At 35.9% G+C, this 23,824-nt stretch overlaps 1 protein-coding gene across 1 annotated transcript in view; it reads left to right on the forward strand.

The window, feature by feature from the left end:
- The first annotated feature begins 327 nt into the window (after nucleotides 1-327).
- PPP1R9A (protein phosphatase 1 regulatory subunit 9A) overlaps nucleotides 328-23,824 on the forward strand; it is a 316,932-nt gene continuing 293,435 nt past the window's right edge. Inside the window, 2 exon segments of the mRNA XM_049784454.1 lie at nucleotides 328-524; nucleotides 1,845-3,453. Of these exon segments, the coding sequence (XP_049640411.1) occupies nucleotides 2,062-3,453 (1,392 nt within the window). The 5' untranslated portion in view covers nucleotides 328-524; nucleotides 1,845-2,061.

The raw sequence follows: 23,824 nt of genomic DNA on the forward strand, positions 1-23,824 counted from the left end.
CACTCGGGTAAGGGGGAGGCTGAGCGCGGGGCGAGCAGGCGGGGAGGGCGCGACGGGGCAGGAGGAAGCCGGGACGTTGCCCGGGCTGAGTGGCCCGTGGGGGTGGGGGGCCCTGGGTGGCGCGGGAGGCCGGCTGAGTGGCATCTATTGTTTCTCGGCCCGCGGGGAGGAAAAACAAAGGCATTTATTCTCATTAGCCAGTTTTTTTTTCCCCTGCCCATCTCTCTCTTCTTGGCGCTTTCACCCAGGGGGCCCGGGCGCCAGTTTAGCCTGGCTTGGCTCTCCCCTCCCCGGGCCCCCCAGCTGGGATCCGCCTGGCAGCCGCCGGGAGCCGCAGCCCAAAGTGTTAAGGATTTCAGGTGCTCCTTGGCACCCGAGCTAGACTGCGACCTCCCCACCCACCGTAGCCTACGCTCGGCGTCACCTGCTCTCCCGGCCCTGCCCTGCCCTGCCCCGGTGGTGGTGGTGGGGTGCCGAGGGATTGCGTCCCGAACCAGGCTGGGGACCCGGCTGCCTTGTCTCAAGTTGGTGTGATTTATGTTTGTCTTTTGGAAAGGGGCAGGTTTGGAATCTCTCCCACCCCTCCCGTTCCCCGGCGGCCCCATCGCCCCCGCCCCCGCGGCCCCCCTTGGGTTGGAATTGGCGGGGGAGGGCGTGGAGTGTGCGGAGGGAGAAGGGGGGGGGGTGAGGGGAGGGCTGGATGTGGATGGCTGAATTCAAAATCGTCAGGGTAGAAGGGATTTTTCCATGCTTCACCAGCCCCCCTCCTGCCAAAGAAAATAAAAGCCCAATAATAATAATAATAATAAAATAAAAAAGAACCAAAACAAAAACCCAATAGGCACCACACTCCTTTCTCGTTTGTCTGCATGAGCCATGCATGCATGCATGCGTACTGGGCTAGGCTGGAGTTTGGAGCGGATTTTAAGTGAAAAGTGTGTGCTTTCTCAAGCGGTTCTAGGTGAAGGAGATAGGACAGGCCTTATTTAATAGTCAAAACAACAAAACAAAAGCAAAATGCCAGATCTTTAGGGTGACATCGCTTGATCTTCAGCATCTCTGGAAGTATTTAATTGCTGGCATTATTAATATAAAATCCTGCTGTGGGCGATGGGAGACTAGCTGTACATTTTGGGGTTATAGTAACTTAAAGGCAAGGAAGAATGAACAATTTAGGGTTGTGAAAGGCAGCATCAGGGGTTGTTTGTTTTCTGATCTTCATTTTCCCAATGTATTTATTCCTGTAACATTTGACATTCCACTATAATAGTATCTACCCATTGGAAACTTTCAAGTATCTGAAACGGAATGGCATTTTAGAACTTTCTTTTGCCTGTTTTATTCTGAAATGACACAAACATTAGCATTGGAGATGCTATCAATGAGGATATTAGACTAGATAGGCATGTTTTGGAGTTTGCAAATATAGATTTATAAAGTTTAATAATACATTTAACAGAAAGAGTGGAGAATCCCAAATGATGTTCATTTTCTCGACAGCATGATGATTCTTTAAGATCCAATATTTGTTTCTTTTAAGATCATTCCGTAAAGAAACCAAAACCTGGTCAAAATATTGCTTCCAAGTTTATAGGTAGCTTCTATGTGTATATATGCATGTATATGTATCTTTGGATTTCATTGTTGTTTGCAACATTTTTGTTAGCCAGGAACCAATTAGAATTATAGCCCTAAACTTCTTTCTTGGTTTTTAACTGTCCGTTTCTTAAGTGATTTCTTTAACAAGTGCCATTGTGCCAGTTTGAAAATGAATTGTGTATTAGTTGACAGAACATAAAGTCAATAAGTGCATGAACTTAGAAATTCATTCTTTTCTGTTTCAGATGAACCTCTAGTATTGCTTTGAAAAAGCCATTTTGTATAAATCTTAACTGAATAATTTTCTAATACACCTGTTGGGAGAATCACTGACACAGTATGCCATTTGAGAGGTACTTTTTCTTGTCCAAATACTGGTGATTAGAGACAAGAAGTGTTTTATTTTTGTTTAACTTTTTCCTCTGATCATTATGAACTTTGGCTTTTACCCCTGAAGTAAAAATGTTGAAAGCAGAGTCTTCAGGTGAAAGAACCAATCTCAGAAGTGCCTCTCCTCATAGGAATGCTTATAGAACTGAGTTTCAGGCACTGAAAAGTACTTTTGACAAACCCAAGTCTGATGGAGAACAAAAATCAAAAGAAGGTGAAGGCTCCCAGCAGAGCAGGGGGAGGAAATATGGCTCCAATGTCAACAGAATTAAAAATCTATTTATGCAGATGGGCATGGAACCCACTGAAAATGCTGCGGTCATTGCCAAAACGAAGGGGAAAGGTAGACCTTCATCCCCTCAGAAAAGAATGAAACCCAAAGAATTTCTTGAGAAAACAGATGGCTCAGTTGTTAAATTGGAGTCTTCTGTTTCAGAAAGAATTAGTAGATTTGACACAATGCACGATGGTCCCTCATATTCAAAATTCACAGAAACTCGGAAGATGTTTGAGAGGAGCGTGCATGAGTCAGGACGAAACAACCGCTATTCCCCAAAGACAGAGAAAGCTGGAGGGAGTGAAGCTCAAGATGAGTGGGGTGGTACCAAGTCCAACAGGGGCAGTACTGATTCCTTGGACAGTCTTAGCTCTAGGACAGAGGCTGTCTCCCCTACAGTGAGTCAACTGAGTGCAGTATTTGAGAATACGGAATCCCCCAATGCCATTGCTTCTGAGAAGGCTGAAAATGAATACTCAGTGACTGGGCATTATCCACTAAATTTACCAGCTGTTACTGTGACAAATCTTGACACCTTTGGTCACCTTAAAGATTCTAATACTTGGTCTCCTCCAAGCAAATGTGATGACGATACAGATGATGTTCAAAAAAGTAATACAACTCCAGTACCAGAAGTGGCTTCAAAAAGTACCTCTCTAGATTCAATGCTTGGTGAAGAGACACAGCAGAACAAGGAAGCCGAGGACTCTACATCTAATCAAGAGACTCCGGACAGCATTGACAAAGGGATTTCTGAAGAACTTTCTGCTGAAAATAAGGCAATGCCGGAATTTAAAATACCTTCACCACAAAACGAACCATTGGAAGATGCTGAAGCTAATTTGGTTGGGAGTGAGGCAGCAACACAACCGAAGACAGAGCTTGGAGGTGGTGATTTTACCTCTGCCGGTATTTCTGGATCAGATTGTGTGAAGGAAGTACCTGAAGATTCAAATAATTTCGAGAGCTCCCATATTTACATGCACAGTGACTATAATGTATATAGAGTAAGATCCAGGTATAATTCAGACTGGGGAGAGACAGGTACTGAACAGGATGAGCAGGAAGATAGTGATGAAAACAATTACTATCAACCTGATATGGAATACTCAGAAATTATTGGATTGCCAGAAGAAGATGAAATCCCAGCAAACAGAAAAATAAAGTTTAGTTGTGCACCAATTAAGGTAAGTATCTTTTCTTAGTTTGCTTTCAAAGTTATTTCCCAAGTTTGTTTTCAGTATTTGGGCCTAACTGTATGCAGAATAGATTTGACAGCTAAATAACTATGAGGATTCCCAAAGTTATTGTTATACATGTGTTGTCAGGTGATTAAACAGGAGGTTGATCAGATCTCCTTATGTGCTTTATAGCCACATAAACAAATACTAAATTGTATGAAAGTTGAAGAAGTTGAGGAATTGTGAGATATATCCTGATGGATTGAAGCATGGATAAAATTGCAGAAAACAAAGTGTGTTAGTTGTAAATAAAAATACTTAAACTAGTTTTGTCTAAAATCCTCCACCCAAGTAAAATGTTCTGAATCTAAACACATAAAACAAAGTGTAATAAATGCACAATGAAAGAGTTATGGAAACCTTGAAGTGAGAATCTTTATTTACTTTAAAAATATGAGTCTAAGTGTATTGTGAGACATGCTGGAATTTTGTACTTATTATTGTTCTGCTACTTGTTATAAAAGTTTGATTCTTGGGAATATATTAGTGAACTTAAGTACTGTAATTAGGAAGCTATGATTATGGGTAGTTTTGAGTTCATAATTTGTTATGCATCTTTCAGTGAATTGTCTTGAAAGGACATAAAGTTGATTTTTCATTCATAGATTTACTCTTGCCTCTTAAAAGCTGTGTATATGACAATTGAATTCCGATACATTATTCTAAAAATCATTTAGTTAGCATTTTGTATAGAAGAATAATATAAAGTGCACCAGCAGAGGATGGTGAAATGTTATTAGCTAATAATGCCAATTGGGACAGGAAGTAGTTGATCAAATATCAGAATCCCTCGAGTGCTTTTTCAAAGTGTACTTGTCTATCCAATTTTGTCAAAAGTGTGGTATGATCTCTAGGAGGAATCTGGAGGGTTTATGGTAGTGGATATGTAGTTTAAAAACACTGTCAGAGACTTCTGGCTTTCACAGTGTAAGTATGTTATACTCGGAATTTGATATATCTTTTTTCTTATCAGTATTTCATAAAACTCTGCTTAATTGCTATTTCTAGTCTGTGAAAACTTCATGTAAGTCTGTAAGACATATTTACTTTGAAAAGAGAAACATTACATTGAAAAGAGAAATATATAAAGAGAAGTATGGTGCTTTACCAATAAAATACTGTTTTGAAATGAAATGATAATCTCAAATTGTTACAGGTGTCATCAGGCAAACTTTTCATTTAATTGTTCTAAGTCAGAAGCTCTGGATCAGAACGTACTATGTCAACTTAAACTTATTTAAAATAATTTGGAGATGAGAATCTTATCTCTACATTAGCTAAATGTCTTTACTTTGCTTTACCACCTCCCTTTTATTACTTCTTTCTCATCCTGTGTCTAGGCATCCTCACTTCAGCATTATCTGAAATTTTACAGTCATATCCCCTTTGGAAGTGTTCTTCGAACATCATCTGTCTACCCCTTAGGAAGAGCATAGTAAGATTAAATTGTTTCACATTGAACAAGGCAGGAATAATAGCAACAAACTCTCCAAAGAGTTTGTTAAATCTGGTAACAGATTCTTTAATATATGGGATAGGATATTACAAAAATTTAACTACTGGAACTCTCACTCAACCAAATGGGGCATTACCCTTCAAGTAAGGTCCTATGCCACATAAAATATAACTGCATATAATATAAATGTTCAAGGATTTTATTAAATATGTCAATTAATATATGAATGAGTCAGCTTTGGGATGCATTTTGATATTCAAATGAGTTTTCTTGCTGTTGCTTTTAACAAGTATTTTCTCTTTTAATTTTCATATAATTCTATGCATTTTATATAAAGAATAAAAAACCATATATGTTTAAGTTTCATTCATTAAGAACATAGATCAAAATGAGATTTTTAAAACAAAAAGATGATGCATTGTGTTTTACTTGGCAGTTAAAGATACTAGCTGGAATGGATTTAGTTTGCAAGCAGAAGTTTCATTCTTAGCTTTTTTCAGTGACTAAGTTTGTTTCTTGTTGCTCCCATTGTTTAATGTGTAAGAGATTCACTTGGAAATTTTGAGAGAGATTCTTTTCAATTAATGGTGGTGGTGATGATAGTGTTTAGATTACTGCATTTATTTATATTTTGTGCATAAAGCTGTGTATTAATTTAACTCAACAGTTGTTTACTCATGGCTGTTCATATAGGTATTCTCATAGTCTTAGCTGCAGTGGCATGAACTTCTATAAGGTTATCCCTTTACTTGTGAACTTTTTGAGTCATTTATTATGCATAGTATTTAAAATCAATGTAACATTGTTAATACCTGGACCACAATGTCTTGTCCACTAAGTACTTTAAATGAACTTAAGGGTACTAAGTGCATTTTGTAAATAGATTTAATTATTTAGAAAGTAATTACTCTGACATTCTGTAAATGTGTTTCCTTATTCTTTTCTTAAAGCCTTTTTTTTTTTAAATGGAAAGGGAAGTCATAATACATAACCTAAATCTTTTTTTTTTTTTTTTTTTTTGGTTTTGGGTCACACCTGGCAGTGCTCAGGATTACTCCTGGCTCCATGCTCAGAAATCGCTCCTGGCAAGCTCGGGGGACCATATGGGGCACCGGGATTCGAACCTATGACCTTCTGCATGAAAGGCAAACGCCTTACCTCCATGCTATCTGTCCGGCCCCATAACCTAAATCTTTTACTCTGAAATTTAAACATATTTCCTTTTCAGAAGCAAGAGGGCTAATCTTCCTTACAGAATTATCTTTACAACTTTTACATTCTCTTTTTGATGTTATCATTATATTTTTATTTGGGTAAGTATTTGCAGTATTTTTAGACACTCGTTTTTGCTATTTGTGTGTGCAATGTTGCTGTCTTTAATTTTACCTTAATTATTCTCTACAATCCTATACAAGTATTTGTCTTAAATATGGACCTAGAAAAACATTCAAATTGCTGTTCTTTCCTGTCTAGTATATTCCTTGGTATATAATTTTCTTTTGGCTTTTAGTGGTGGCTGAATTGTACTGAGGTCCAGTATTTAGTATCAGTTCTTTATCTTTCATGAACACAGTTGGTTTTTAATTGATAAGTTGATACATATCACAGGGTAGTAAAAGTTAGACTGGATTAATAACAGAAAATATATAAAGTTTGAGTTTGTGATATGGAGTGAAAGTGTTTAGAACTATGCTGATTTCAGATAATAGAACTATATAATTTTAGAATTTCTCAGAATCTAAGGGGTTTCAAATTATCTGAATTTTAAAAAAATCAAAGATAGAAAAAGTGAAATTTATTAATAATATTTTATTACTTTAGAACATTTACTAAGTTTTTTTTTTTTTTGCTGTGTGTCTAGAGCAGTTTCAATGCAATAAATTACAATAAATGAGCAGAACTGATCAGCAGGAGCTACAGGTAGATGGGCAGTATATAGCCTATCAAGGAGCTTCTCAGTGTGTTCTGCTTAACTTTGCACTTAGATAATCTAAGATCACTGCTCTCAAATTAAGGAAATTATAATTCTTTCTCAGTATCTGGTAGTTACACACACATATGTCTTTTGCATATAAGGTTTTTTTTTTCGGTTTTTGGATCACACTGGGCAGCGCTCAGGGGTCACTCCTGGCTCCATGCTCAGAAATTGCTCCTGGCAGGCTCTGGGGACCATATGGGATGCCGGGATTTGAACCACTGTCCTTCTGCATGAAAGGCAAGCTCCTTACCTCCATGCTATCTCTCCAGCCCCGCATATAAGATATTTTGCTATAAGACTTCTGCATATATCTTTTGGTGTTCTTAAAAAATAGTCTCCTTGAAAAAATTTCTTGATTGCCAATAAGGAGATTTCAGGGTTAATATTGGTTTGTAATGCTTTTTTTTTTTTTTAATGAGTGTTTATTCTGGTTCAAAGGAGAAACACCAAGGTCAGTAATGCTTCTTTACCTTAATAGCATGCTGGTTTTTTTTTAATATGAATCCTTTAGCATTTTCTTCCTCTTTTGAATTCTTAATTATTGTTAGGTGTTACATGAGCTCTTTTTCTTAGGAGTGTTCTAAGATCTACATTTCTTTTTTTGTGGGGTCTTCAAATATCTACATCTAAAATTGATATTTTGATTTATTATATATTTTGTAGAAAATTACCTTTAAGTATACATTATTAGTTTTGCTATCTTAGAGCTAATGGAATAGACAGGTATGATAACCAAAATTAAATGTTTCAGTCACAAGTTATGAATGAATAGCCTTATAATGAATAAGGCTATATATAATATATAATATATATTGAATAAACAACTTATAATAAATAGCCAACAACTAGATCAAAACCATGGGGAAAGTTAGCATAGTTAAGATTAAATACAAATAAGATTGAAGGATCAAATTGTTTCTGCATACATATGTTCCTATGTCTTACCTCTTTCTCCCTCTCTTTTTCACATCAACTTTATCATTTAAAGTATGGTTATAGAGAGCTGGAACTGATATTTGATCAATACGTCTGCAGGCCAGTCATGTCCTGGGGCAGCAACATATTTGCAGTAAGGAAGAGAGCCAGTATGTTTAAATATAGCTGCAACTGTACAAATATGTTTAGATATAGCTGTAACTTTACAAGTTTGCTTGTTGATGAGGCATGGATTTTACTTATTTGGGTTCTGTTGGGCAGAGCTACATTCGGATTCAGAGTAGGACATTAGAGTGTGTTCCGCTGGTGACTGACATGGAGATGACACAGCTGTCATTCCTGAAATGGTATGATCATGTCTTGTCATTTGATTCTATTCAGAAGTAAATCTCTTTTTTGTCATATTTTTCTTGTTAAGTGCCTGACAAATTACTTACAACCTTTTTTTAACACATCTTGTGAATTTTCATCTTACAAGTGCTGCAACTAATTGATTATCACTTTCTATCATGATTACCACTTATTTGAAGGTTTAGCCATTGCCTTATTTTTTTCACTCCATTCTCTACAGTGCTGTGCTTTATTCAACAATATGGCATTATGCCCATATGAAACATACAATTGTCATATTTTTTTCAACTTTATAGTTTAGAATTATAAGCTCATTGGTGAAAGGATGGATACTGGACATTGTGTGACTGAAACTCTATCATGAACAACTTTGTGTATCTCATAGTGACTCAGTTAAGAATTTTATTTAAAAAAAAGAAATTGGTGGGGACAGGTGGTGGCGCTAGACGTAAGGTGCCTGCCTTGCCTGCACTAGCCTTGGATGGACCGCGGTTCGATCCCCCCGTTTCCCATATGGTCCCCCAAGCCAGGAGCGACTTCTGAGCGCATAGCCAGGAGTAACTCCTGAGTGTCACCGGGTGTGGCCCAAAAACCAAAAAAAAAAAAAAAAAGAAATTGGGATTGGGGAGATAGCATGGAGGTAAGGCACTTGCCTTGCATGCAGAAGGTCAGTTGTTTGAAACCCAGCATCCCATATGGTTCCCTGAGCCTGCCAGGAGCTATTTCTGAACATAGACCAAGGAATAACCCCTGAGCGCTGCCAGGTGTGACCCAAAAACCAAATAAATATATATATAAATTGAAGAAGTGGGAAAAACGAAGAATTAAGAAAAAAATTAAGATTTCAAGAAAAAGAAGTCTTGAAGTATGGACACATTCTTTGGTGTGTATATGTGTATGTGTAAGGAATTTTGTTATTACTTTTATTTTTGAGTTTAAAGATTTTTTTTGGCATGTGTTTTTGGATCACTCCTGGCAGTGCTCAAGTTTTATTTCTTGGCTTTGTACTCAGGAATCACTCCATGCGGGCTCCAGATTACATATAAGATGCCAGGGATCCTAAGCCAGCTTAGTCTCTTATAAAACAAGCACATTACCCACATTACCTGTTACTCAGGTAATTACCACATTACTTGTTGCTCAGGCACTCAATTTAAATATTTAAATATTTTAAAAGCCTTGGTGCTTGGGTTACACCTGACACTGCTCAAGTTACTCTAACACAATGATCGGGGGTCATTCCTGCAATACTTTTGAGATCATGTGATCCTGGGGTTTGAACCTGGGTCTTCTGTATGTAAAGAATGTGTTCCAGCCTTTTGAGCCATTCCCTGGCCACAGTTTTCAAATTTTAAAGTAAAAATTCAAATGACAAAATCTTCTCATTTAAAAACTATATTTTTGGTGGAAGGTATGGCATACATATATATCAAAACTATAAATCCAAAAATATAACAAGCAGGTAATTCAAACTGCAATATCTAAACTTAAAATGTGCCTGCCAAGGAGGATGACTGGGGATGGGAGAGAACTTGGGGACATTGGTGGAATGGATTTGGAATATGTATATCTGAAACTATTATGAAAAACTTTGAAAGTCAGAGTTGGAAATTTAAAAAAAGTTTTAAAATGTACATTTCAGTGGATTTTAGTATAATCAGTGTTCTGTATCTATCATAACTATCTAATGCTAGAAATAAAACCTGTACCTATTAGTCACTTCTAGTTGCCCATCTTCCCATATCCTCTGGCAAATACTAATCTGTTCACTGTCAATCTCACTTGATGGTTTACTAAGTGGATCCATAGACATTATTTTAAAAAGCAGTGTGGAAAGCACAATGCATATGATTTGGTATGTTTTAAAATTTAACAAGAATAGTGAAATATTGGAAAGTCTAGAGAGCAATGTCCAAGTAATTTTTTGGATAGTAAGATAGCCTAAGATACTTTAATAAGATATGGAAGACACATGTTAATTTTTTGGGTGCAGTTTTATGTAGTGAAAGAGGACAGAAAGCTGAGAAGCTAGCAGGACCTAGGAAGAGATGAGGATATTTGGAAACTGAGGAAGAATTGTGTATGTGGCAAAGAAGATGGCCAAATAACTTGCTTTCTTGGATTATTGCACATATATTCATATACCAGGAAGTTGCTATTGATGAAGCCTATGTGTTTGATTCAACATAGGTTGACTTTTTACAGTTGTCTTAATTAGTTGACCTTTTTAAGTATGAAGTGATCGTTGTTTTTTCTAGTGCTGCTTTGTTCCATCCTATTGTTCTCATATATTTCCCTACATTATTATTTATTACACGAATTCTAATTGTTCATGAACAAATTTTACTATTTTTAAATTGTTCTGGGAGCCAGAGCAATAATATAGCAGTAGGGGCATTTGCCTTGCAAGTGGCTGACCCAGGTTCCACCTGAGGAGATCTTCTGGTCATGCAATCCAACCAAATTCAGGAGTGATCCCTAATTGCGTAGTTTGGAGTAAGCCCTGGGTACCGCTGAGTAAGCACCAACACCATTCCTTTCTAAAAAAAAAGTTCATCATTCTATAGCACTTCAATATAAATTTTATATGCCATACTTGCTTTTGTCTGTATAACTACCTCTAAGATGATTAATTTGAGATACACATTTATTTACTTTATTGTATAATATTTTACTCCACTGTACTGTTTTATAGTATTTAATTTTATTAGCTTGTAATTTAACACTGAGTTACCCTGATATTCTGTAAACTTAAATGAATCTGGCCATTGATATTTGTACTTGTTTTATTCTATGCTTATATATTGGGTCTATATAATATCCTTCAATTCCTTTATATAGTACTATTATTAAAATATTAGTGCTAGTCAAATGGAAAATTTTGGACATTTTGAAAAATTTCAAATAACTTATATTCGAATGTTATATAGAGTGTTGTTTATATTATCCAAAGGAACACTTTAATTTGTTTGTTTGTTTGTTTTTTGGATCACACCTGACAGTGTCACATACTGAAATGCAGTGCTCAGGGCTAGCAGGGGTCTTGGGGATTATTCCTGTTGGTGCTTGGGGACCATACTGTGCTGAGGCTGGAAACGGGCCTCCACTTCACTCCAGCATATTGAATTTTCTCCCTGGACAAGGGAACACACTGTTATAGAGTGTCTTTTTAGAGGAACTTGACTTTCAAAACTATCATTTGAACTATATATTAAAACACCCTACTGATGAACACAAGAATAAAGAAAGAAATGTTTTGTAATGCAGCTGCTGACATATTAATTGCTTCTTTCACTTTTGTTCTGGAAATAGCTCCACAGCATCGTTGAATATGATTGATATATTGATAATTTTTTGCACAATTGCTAATTTTTAGCCCAACTTGAGCTTTTTTGTGCATCTACCTTTTTTTGAGGATGATGAAAGAGAATTTAAAGGTTTCCTATTTTTTTATATTTTTATATTTTTTATTATTTTATTACTTTTTATTTTTTATTATTTTAAGTCTTGTTTGTTGCTTATTTAATATATTTTAGAGGACTTTAATTTTTTTTTAAGAATTAAAATTGGCTTTGACTTAGGATTTGTGCAAAAACCAAGACCTCTAATTACAGAAGACTGACTATGACAACCTCAACTGAGTAGAACTTTTCCTGGGGTCATAAAGAAATTCCTTAGGGTTGGACCATTAGCATGCCCAAAACCTATAGTCTGTCTTATAACAGTATGCTTCATGGGTATAGACACCCTGTTGTTGCTGGTTTTTTTTTTTTTTTCACTTTTTAGGTCATGGATATTTCCTTTCTAATTTTCCAACATTTACTGTGCCCCTACAAAAACAAACAAACAAAACATCCAAAGAGCAATTTCTGAGCACAGAGCCAGGAATAACCCCTGAGTGCCATTGGGTATGGCCCTGTAACAAAAAAAAATTAAAATTGTTTCCTGAGGAAAGTGGTTTTAAAATGAAATGACTCACAGATATGTTGATCTCTACTTTTTTCAGTCAGATAAGAAATGTTTATATATATATATAAATTATATATAAGAAATACATATATATGATACATATAATACAGTATATGATGCTGTTTTTCAGGAGGAATCAGGTAAAATATCTGAGAATAGATATTACTGTTTCTTCCTTGATGCTTTTGAGCTGGTTTGGCCTGAAGAAAGAGTTTTGTGCCCTGAAAAAGTTGTTGGCTTAAGAAATCATGTGAATATTCAGTAGATAGCTCAATAGGGTGAAACAATTCCTAGCATGCTTGACTCTTGGGTTTAGTTCTCAGTATTGCATGATCTCTTGAGTACTGATATGGTACCATTTGCTTTTCTTTGCTTCTGTTTGCTTGGCCAAGTAAGTGAAGTTGAATTCTTGAAAATGTATCTAGATTCAGTGTTTTAAAGTCTTTATTTTTGACCTGTTAAATTATTGAATCTCAACAGAATTGTTTTTATCCAATTTTGAGAAGTTTAGTTTGTTTTACTCTTTTGTTTTTGTTTTTGGGCCACACATGCTCAGGTGCTCAGGATTACTCATGACTATATGTGCTCTGGGCTCACTCAGGAAGGGTTCAAGGATTATAGGTAATATTGGGAATTGATCTTGGGTCAGCCACAAGCAAAGCAAATGCCCTAACCTCTGTACTATTTCTCCTGTTCTAGTTTAGTATCTTTTAGAGATACGATCCTATAAAAGATCATAAGCAACAGGATATGGAGTGCTAGGCCTCATTTGTAATGTTTCTTTTTTAACAAAAAGTTTTAACTGAAAATACTTATTTGTTTTGTGATTAGAATATTAAGTAGTATATAATATCATGAGTTAGAGTTAAAGGGTGATTTACTTTCCTGTTTTATATTCCTGTTTTATAGTGTTACACCTTCGAAAATTTTAGATAGATAAATGATGAGGAAAATATACTTGTGTAGCATACGTCCTTTAAATTAAATTTAAAGCACTTGTTTCTGCTCTAATAATGTAACTTGGCTTCAACTTATAATTGAAATATAAAAATGTTAGGCAGTTCTGGCATTCAGAAATCTGAATTACATTACTGAATTACATTTTTAAACACATAATCTTGTGCCACACTATCATTTTACATTAGGTTTTCTTAAACATCACCAAATTACAGTTAATATATTCTATTAGTATGTTCTTCAATGCTAACTTTATGTTAGTACTGCTTAAATGGTTATCTATAATTGGAAGGATTATTTTGGATTTTTTTGTTTTGTTTTGTTTTGTTTTATGGGTCACACTCGGCAGGAATAACCCCTGTGCTCTGGGCTCACTCAGGCAGGGTTCGAGGATTATATGAGGTTACTCCTGGCTCTGTGCACAGAAATTGCCCCTGGCAGGCTCTGGGAACCACACGGGATATGGGGATTTGAACCACCATCCATCTGTGTGCAAGGCAAATATCCTACTGCTTTGCTATCTCTCCAGCCCCAAGCATTATAACATATTCATCCATGTTTAAAATAAAACATTTGTCTATGGCAAGGCCAGATGTGGAATTTTATGCTGTTGATTCTCCTCTGTATGATGATTTCTGAAAGGAAATTTGAGAAATTTGAGTGATCCAAGGAGATTGTTTAATTTGCAATTGTAGGTAGTCTCAATTTTAGTGTGAAGTTATTTGGCTTTAGATCTTATTCTCTTTTAAAATTCCCACTTTGATTTTATATATTAAAATAGTTAAATTTGGAAGGGACACACCCATTGGTGCTCAGTTCTGCAGTCAGAGGTCACTCCTGGCAGTGTACAGGGGACCATATGTAGTATTTGGGATTAAACTTGTGTCACTTGCAAAGCAAGTGCCCTACTTGCTGTACTATATCTAAGGCCCTTTAAATCACTAATTTTAACCGGGGAAGGAATCATTGGTTGAGCTTTGTGGAGGATGATCGACATAAATTGAGAGTATTGTTATAAAATATGTGGGAAAGTATTTTTTCCATGGCTTATATTTAATGTTTAGGAAATGAATGAATTAGAAACAGAAAAGAAGAACCAGTAAAATGGTGAAAAAGAAGATGTGGTGTGGGGAGGAGGGAAGAGGATAGGAAACAGGAGGGGAGGGGAGGGGAGAGAAAAGGAGAAAAGAAGAATGGAGAGGAGAGGGAAATAAGAAGGAGAGGGAGAAGGGAGGTTAAGGGAAGGATTTGACTGAGAATTGAAACACCTGATTATGATTATGGGGGTATCACATCCAAGATCTGCAGTATGTTCTGCTAGTCTGGAGACTTAAGGAAGTATCTAAGTTTTAAGTTTATGTCTGCAAGGGAAATCTTTCTTCTTTAGAAACCCACATTCCACCTTCTCTCCTACTTTTTCTTTTGTTGATGTTTTCAAGACTGGGTGTCTCATATGTTTGGTTGTGTTGCTCACTAGGGATTGCACATCTGGTTTTTATAAACGTTAAATTTATCCACAACACACTTAAAGAATCATCCAGAATAATTGATCAAGTGTATGGGCACTGCTGCCTAGTCATTGTCATATAAAGTTAACTGTCAGGGCCCTATTTTCTTTTGTTTTTTTTTTTTTTTTTTTTTTTTTTTTTTTTTTTTTTTTGGTTTTTGGGCCACACCCGGTGACGCTCAGGGGTTACTCCTGGCTATATGCGCTCAGAAGTCGCTCCTGGCTTGGGGGACCATATGGGACGCCGGGGGATGGAACCGCGGTCCGTCTCCTAGGCTAGCGCAGGTAAGGCAGGCACCTTACCTCCAGCGCCACCGCCCGGCCCCAGGGCCCTATTTTCACATTTTGTTGCAATCATTGAAATGGTTTAAGGGGACAGATTCAAGGTGTTTTCTTTTTCTTCTCTTTTATTCTTAGAAAACCTGAGAAAGGTGTTCTCAAGTGGCTGGGGTGAGGGGTGTGTCAGTGGAGGTGGCATTTGAAGAGAGTGGGTGGAGGAGAAGCAAGAGCATCTGATTGGAATCAGTTCTGCTGACAGGTAGATCTTGAGAACATTTGAATTTAGAAAGCAGGGACATTGCTATTTTGTTTTGTTTGTAGTAGCTCACCTCCAATAACATAGCTTCCCCAGATGCTTCTGAATGAGATTGATCCAAAAAGCTGCAGCTGATGGTCAGGCAGCAGCAGCTTGTAATGGTGTTTGCTTTAATCAGACATTCTCTATGGTGTTGGACTGCCTTGTTTTCCCATTGTCATGCTTGTAGTTTTTTTTTTTTCCTCTTGTTGTGCTGGGTTTCATTGGCTAGAAGATGTACATGATGGTGAAGTGAAGTGGAATGGCCTTGCTCTTTTGGTCCTGCCCTTTATGGGCAGAGACATCTATTTTTGTTGTCATGCCCTTAGGAGAAGTTTTCTGCTATCGTACCCTCTAAAGATGTTCTGGTGGGGTAGTTTACTGCAGTTTCACAGAGCAGAGGCCAAAGTTCAAAATGTCTTCCATGTGCCAAAATGCATGGCAGGAACCTAATTTTGCATTTTCACAGAAGAAAATAGCTGATAATAATGAGCATTCTAAGGAAGAGAATTGATAAGCATTTTTAAATCAAATACAATAATTTTGGGAAGACTTCAAAACATGTTCAATAAAAAAATAACCTTAAGGGTTATTAGCCTTAGGAGATAACATAGCTGATAGGACACTTGCATTGCACACAGCCAAGCTATGTTTGATCCCCAGCACCCCACAGCTGTCCTAGCCCATCCAGGAGTGATCCTGACTGTAGAGACAAGAGTTAGCTCTGTGTAATGTTGTGTGTAAAAAATTATGCTGTATCACTGATGTTAAGATGAAAATATGGAAATTCATTATTTGACTTAATTGATTAAATATGTCAAGTATGATGTTATTCCTGATATATATTTTTGAGATGAATGTGATTATAATATTTTGTAATTACTGTTAGAATTATCATGACTGATAAATTATTTAGACATTTATAAATAACTGGTTATGTTGTAGATACTTATAGAAGCAGTGTCTTCTAATTTGATTGATAATAAGTCAGCAAATATTTAAAGCAGTTGGTACATATTGAGCTTTGGTCTCTGCTATGTTGATATTAAGATAGCAAGACAAGTCCATGCTATTCAAGAAATTTATTGATTTATGAAGGACATAGCAAAGAAAACATTTATAGGGTGTGATGAGTGCCGTGATATAAATATTTGCATAATTCAGCATATATTTTATTGTCCCAATGTTTTTATAAGTATTTTTAAAAATAAATTCTCTAATTGAGTCACCATGAGATAGTTAGTTACAAAGTAGTTTATGATTGAGTTTCAGTCACACCATGTTCAATACCCTTTACCAGTATACATTTCCCCCCACCAATGTCTCCAATTTCCTTACCTTCTGCTCTCTTCCTACCTCCATGGCAGATACTTTTATCTCTCACTTCCATTTTATCAAACTGCTTTTATCTTTTTTATTTTTATTTTTTCAGAATAAAAACCAAACTAATTTGGGGGTCAGAGAAATAATATAGCATGTAGGCACTTTCCTTGCATGTGGCTGACATGGATTTAATTCACTGACTTCCCATATATTTCCCCAGGTATTATCAGGAATTATCTCTTAGTGCAGTGCTAGGAGCCACCAAACAAAAACAACAACAACAAAAAAATAGGGTTAGTTAAGAATTAAATAGGAAAGTGTGACATCATAAGATGAATGGAAGCATACTTGAGGTAACAGCCAATAAATTTGAACAACTGCAAGAAAAGAAGGAAATGAGGGAGAGAGAATATTTGTATGTGTGTATGCGTATGTGTGTTTGTATGAGTGAAAAAATGTGGACAGGTAGCATTTCAAGGAGGAACTGTATACAAAAGGGCTATAAATTAAATGCAAAGTATGGGTAGTCATGGAAAAACTTCAATAGTGGACTTCATTTTGCTTTAGCACCTCCCTTCTTTATATTGGTAGTCCTCCATTCTTTCTCTTTTACCCCATACATTCTCTTTCAGCCTTTATCTTAGAAGATTTCAGCAAACATATATTTAACTGACTTGCTGAATTAACTGATGTTTTCTATTTGCTGAATAAAATGTACTTACTGGTGACCACATATATGATTATGGCTTGCAGACTGCTCTTTAGTAGGCCTTCACTGCTCATTCTTCCAGAGTAAGTTATAGGTTAAATCTCGAATTGGTTTTGTAAGTTTCTAAACATGTTTTCACTTTCTTCTTGTCTAAGTGTACACTTAATCAGGTAGTATATAAATGTATTAAATTATTAATTTTGTTTTATAAAAATGAAAATTTGAGGACTGAAGGAAATAGGATAGGAGGTCAGATTCTTGCTTGCATGTGGCTGATCTTGATTTCAATCTCTGGCACCATGAATGGTTCCCCCAACACTGAAAGTGGTTACTTCTTAGTATGTCAGAGCATTACATGGTCTACTCTCCACCATGTAAATGTAATTGCTAGGATATATGTACTAAAGAAGTCACTTAAAATTCTTATTTTAAGGAGTGATAGCACAGTGGGTAGGGTGTTTGCATACAATTGACCTAGTTTCGATCCCATTTGGTCCCTCAAGCCAGCCAGGAGTAATACTTGAGAACTGGTAACCTCTGAGTACCACCAAATGTGACCCAACCCTCCAATCTTGTTTTGAATTAATTGAGGGAGTTAATGAATAAAGTTGGTTGATTGTTTGATATTATTGACTAGTTATTTTTGCAAATGTCTTGAATTTTCTTTTCTGGTACTGGAAAGGTTGCTAAAGAGCTAAAGTACATACTTTGTAATGCAAAGTCCTGTGTTTTATCTCTGGTACAGCCTGAGCTCCTGATTATAGAAGCAATCTATATAGCTCACAAACAGACCCAGAAGTGGATCCCCCAAAAAACAAAATTATAAAATAGATCTGATATCCAATGTATTGGTAAATGGTGAATAAACATGATTTCAGATGTCTTGTGTTAATATAGACCTGATAAGATAGCAGTTTTTATGATTCCCTACTTTAATTTCCTTTTCATGAATGGTGATTTGTTGACAGAATTCTCACAGTCAAACTTATTCAGATTGTTGACAAAATTCTCATAGTCAAACCTGCTTCTGCTAAGAGAGCATCTTCTTATAAAGAATGTTTACTTTAATCTCCAGAGTTTTCTAAATTATTTAGGCCTATGTTGCTTTTCAAAGAAAAAAACCTTAGTGGAGTCTCCCTGGAAATCTTCTTTTTTAAAGCAAACAACCAGGAATTGCTTCCCAACTGTACCTGAGGTTACCAAAATGATCATTACTAAAATGGTCTATATTAATCACTTTATTGTATTTTAGAATGATGGTTTCAAACTCTTACCCATGTGTTCATGCAAGTCAACTAATCCTCTCTTCAGAGCATACTTTCTGGTGGGAAAGGCAGATGTGGAAGTTGACCGACTATAGTGAAAGAAGCGCTGGGATAGAGGTGTGCACAGGATGAATTAAATGCAGAAAAAGGATGTCTGATTTCTTTTTTTTTTTATAATAATATCTTTATTTAAGCACCATTATTACAAGCATGTTTGTAGTTGGGTTTCAGTCATCAAAAGAACAACCCCTTTCACCAATGCAACAATGCCACTATCATTGCCCCCATCTCCTGATTTCTGGGGGAAAGTTTAGGGAAGCTTCTGGGAGATGAAACCATCTAAGATGGTTTTTTAAGTTTGCTCATGTAAGGGCAGATGTGCAAGGTTCCAGGAAAGCACTGAGAAGAGAGCATCACATACATTATTTTGTACATACTGAAATAGTTTACTGTTGTTGGTATATAATAAGGGTATGCCAGGCAGTTATTATGTGCTAGACATAGAATTTTTGTATACTTCTCTGAAAACCCATTATTGGGAGAAATTTTGATTTTTTGTTGTTGTTTTTAGCCACACCCGTTGATGCTCAGGGGTTACTCCTGGCTATGTGCTCAGAAATCCTCCTGCTTTGGGGGACCAAATGGGATGCGGGGGGGGGGTATTAAACAGCAGTCTGTCCTAGGCTAGTGCTTGCAAGGCAGATGCCTTACTGCTTACTCCACTACTTCAGCCATTGGGAGGAATTTTGAGCAGGGAAAGGCATGATTGGATTTGTACAAATATTATGCTGATTGTTAGTAGGAAAAAGATTTAAGGCACAGGGATTGAGCAGGGGTGAGAATGCAAGAGTTCAAGTGAACAGAGATAAGACTGATAGGTTTTTGCAAAAATGTGGGTTGATAGGGCAAGAGCGAGTTGGGTTAGGAAAAGATGAATGAAAGTACTGTTTTTAAATTAATGTTAATTTAGGTGTAAAACCACATATAGCCATTTTTAAAATTTATTTACATATTCTCCTGAAGAATTTTGCCTAGTGCCTGGTTTAACAACAAATATAATCAAGTGAGCAGAATTAGTAAAGGAACAAGCTAGACATAAAAGGGGAGTCGTCTTAGATCAACTAGTTGTAAAACAAGATGAGTGAACTAATGGAAGTCCTAGAATGAAGATTGAACCAGAGACTGTGAATGTGGAAAGAGGTGAGTTGAAAATGGGAGTAGAACCAAATGTGAGTGTTGGATGCAGTAGTTTGGAGGAATGGAGATTGAGATTATTTCTTGGGATAAATCCTACATAGAGAATTATAAGAAATATTTTAATAAACAATGTTTGATGACTTTAGTAGTATGTTGTAAGTATATTAATTCTTTGTAAAGCAGTGGTATTTATGGATTGAGACAGGGGAAAGTAGGAAAGGATGGAATTAGATGGTAGGAAAGGATGGTATTCTGCTGGTATGGAAGGTAGGAAAGGATGGTATTAGATTTAAAGATGCTGATTAGGTTGGAGAGATCACTCAAATGGAAGGTCACACACCTCACATGCCATGGGCAACACTGGCTGTGACTTCGGTGGTTCCTCCCTAGCACTGCCAGCAGTGGCCTCTTTTGAAAAGAACAAAAGTTACTGACTAATACTTATTTTTAGTGAGGCAGGTTAATAGTTCGGGGCTGTTTAAAATATGTAATGCAGACTCAGGGTTTTGTACAAAGTTATTTGTAGAAGATTTGGAATCAGACTTAAAGGCCTATGATAACCAAAAGCTGTAATTAACTGCCAAGAGTCTTGCATGTAAGTTAATTCTAGACTTAATGTACGCATCTGAAATAGGTATGCAGAATTACTTTGCATGTTCAAGCAGAAATTTTTCTCTTCTTTACTTTTGTTCTTTTATATATTTTTCTACCTGTTTTCCTATGATGGTCCTAAATAAAGGCTCCAGAATAATATATATGATTATTATTCTAATAATAATAATAACCTGTTTCTTGGCATTTATTTGAGGGTGGTGATATGCTTATCATTAGCCAGTTTTATAGACAGGTTAGTTTTTCTTGCAGTTAATTACTAACAATTTCCTGTACTTGAGCCTTTCTACCTCAGAAATGGTCAGTCTTCTTCCTTCCTTCCTTCCTTCCTTCCTTCCTTCCTTCCTTCCTTCCTTCCTTCCTTCCTTCCTTCCTTCCTTCCTTCCTTCCTTCCTTCCTTCCTTCCTTCCTTCCTTCCTTCCTTCCTTCCTTCCTTCCTTCCTTCCTTCCTTCCTTTTCTTTTGTTTTTTCTTTCCCCTCCTTCTTTAATAATGGATTATGTTCATTATTTTATTTAAATAAACCGGGACTTACCTGCTAGAACACACTTTGGTTCTGAAGGTCTTCCTCCTAACAAAAGCCCAAACCCCAGGTTGGATTAGTTTCCTGGGCAAACCAATGTAGGTTTTATATATAAATGATCAGCACAAATGCATCAGAGAAACAAAAGAATAAAACTGTTTAGAGTCTTCAAAATGTAGAGGACAACATAGACAAAAGCAGAACAGAAAAGTTTCATTACATTATGCTGTACTTTAAAACTATGATTGGCTTTTAATGTACGAAGTGAATTATTTTGTTCCTTACTGTATCTGCCAATTTAGATAATAACAGGTGTTAGGAACTATGGTGGGGAAGAGATATTGTTTTGAATAAATGAACAGCCAAGGTTCTCATTTATCAATGCAGGTGACCCTAAAGCTTAGATAGACCTTATGTGTTAATTTCTTTGTTTATATATTTATGTGTCTCATTCTCTGCAACTGACCCCGACTGGATTGAGATTGAGTGCCAATCAGATTGCCTTTAAACAATGTGGAGTTGTTTTCTTTTATAAATGATTTTGTAATTGTATTAAAACGATTGGGTTGCTTTTTTTAATTTCATGTTTGAGCTCTCTTAAATGGAGAATCTGGGTTAGATGATTTATATATATGAAATTTCCTTCAATATATAAAATTTCAAGGCTTTTAATATAACTTTTAATTGTACACCTATTTATTTGCTATATAACCCCTTTTAGAATGTGGTTTGAGATATGTAATCAATGTTTTCTAAATTTATTAAAACAGGCAAAGTTAACTTTCACCTATAATAAACGTTAGAGAATATCATAGCATTTGACCATGAAATAATTTGTAGAGTGGTGGAAAGGAAGAGAAAGGTAGACTTACTGTGACAGTTCATGAATTAAATTGACTACCTATTCTACCAACAATAATTTTGATGTATCTTTTTGTATCTACTTTTCATGAATAAAGGTGGTGAGAGATTTTAACCTACATGGAACAGCCTGCCTCGTTTCTCAAGAAAAACTATATTGATTTATCTGCATTTTATCATTTGATCTCCTATGTGACTAGTATCACATAACTGCAAAACAGATGGTGAGAAGTGCAGTGCATATCTTTAGAACAGAGTAAAACAGCACCATGCAGTGAAATATAGGACTAAATGATTAAAAGCCAGGAAATAACTGAGTTTGTGAAAATACATAATGAAGACTGTTTTCTATATGCTTATATACATATATGTAAATAGTTTATATAGTGTCCTGCCAGGATGTGGGACAATTTAAGTGATTCAGAACAAATTAATCATGATAGTTAATAATTAAATGATACAACTATCTTTACATGAATGAAAGAAATTTTCTGGTGATACTTTGCCATGATTCCACTGGAAATGTACAAATTCACAAGTTAAATAGAGAGAAATTTATTGTGCTTCAGCTTTTAACTATGATCTGCTTCCTCTGTGAAGAGTTAGAAATATAAGGTGAACTTAAAATATTCTGAACTATTTGCAGAAATGCCACTGAAGCATGTAAAGTATCAGTGCTTCTTAAGTCATCACTGAATTTAGGTAGACAGGCAGAGAGATCAGAATAGAATGTGAAGTGGGAGTCATTCTCCTCCTTTCTCTTAACTGCACTGGAGACAGTTGCATTATGGTTTATGCTGTCTGCTTACTTTTGAAAACTAGTGGGGTCAAGTTCTCTAATCTCTGGACCTAGTATGAAGCATCATAAAACAATATAGGAATACTGAGATTAAGGTACTCACAGCCTCTAGGTGAAGCCACCTTGATTTAGTTGAATTATTCAATATTCTGTAACCACCAAGAGATTTCATCATAATTGAGTGGATTTTCCTAACTGTTGAACACTTAACACAATAACAGGTAATAATTTTGAATCCAGAGTTAAGAAAATTACTTTTTGAGTTGGTTCTTGAACAGGTAAAGTTTCTATTACCAGAGGATCAATATCAAAGCAATTTTTGGGTTCCTACTCATTCTAGCCTTTGAGACATCTAGGAAATAACTGTTTCACAAACTTTTCTTTTAAATATAGTTTTGTTATTTCATTCAAGTAACCAAAGTGACTGTGAGTTCCTTAAGAGCAGGTTGCTCTTTTTTGTAATTTTTATGTCCCCACAGCCCAATAGCCTAAGGCACAAATTAAGTGTTCAATAATTAATCTTGAATGAATGAAACTGCAGCCATCTACACACAATTTTGTTACATGGGCATATGTCACGATTCCCAATGTTCAATAATTAATCTTGAATGAATGAAACTTTGCAGTGATCTATACACAATTTTTGTACATGAGCATGTCACGATTCCCAGAGTTCTTCTGCATTAGAGTAACAAAACCTATGAATTATAAATACATGGCAGTAAGTGCTTTGATTTATTATTAAGAACTATACATCCTTCACTCTGCTGTCTCGAACAAAAACTGAATAAGAATCTGATATTTGAACTTTTTTTAACTTTGACTTTTGAGGAGATAAACTATTCAAGAACTCTTTGTACTATGGTGATTCCTCAGACAAGATATAAGATTAAGGGGCTCTGATGATGGAATTGGCCTTTCCTGTAAGGCATGATATAATTAAGAATTTCATAGCATTTGGATAGACTGTCAAGTCATCTCGCTTCATAGTCTAATTTGGAGTGACTGTGAAAATTAGTTTTCCTTTATAGTTTATATATAGTTTACATATAGCTTATATGCAATATTGCATATGTTTATTTACTGAGTGCTGTGAGCACAGTGATATTTTATATATTCTCTTGGAGGGATTTGTTCTTCCCTTGCTATTATGATAGTGTTTATGGAGTGGAGAAGATATTTGAGGACATATTTATTTAAATGATATGCTTACTTCATTTTGTCAGGGGAGATGGTGCTTTGTGAATTTTAAGCATCTTTTATCATTTCAGAAGTTTGATATTTAAATGTCTTTAAATTCT

This window comes from Suncus etruscus, chromosome 1 (assembly GCF_024139225.1).
Source record: "Suncus etruscus isolate mSunEtr1 chromosome 1, mSunEtr1.pri.cur, whole genome shotgun sequence".
Lineage (NCBI taxonomy): Eukaryota > Metazoa > Chordata > Mammalia > Eulipotyphla > Soricidae > Suncus > Suncus etruscus.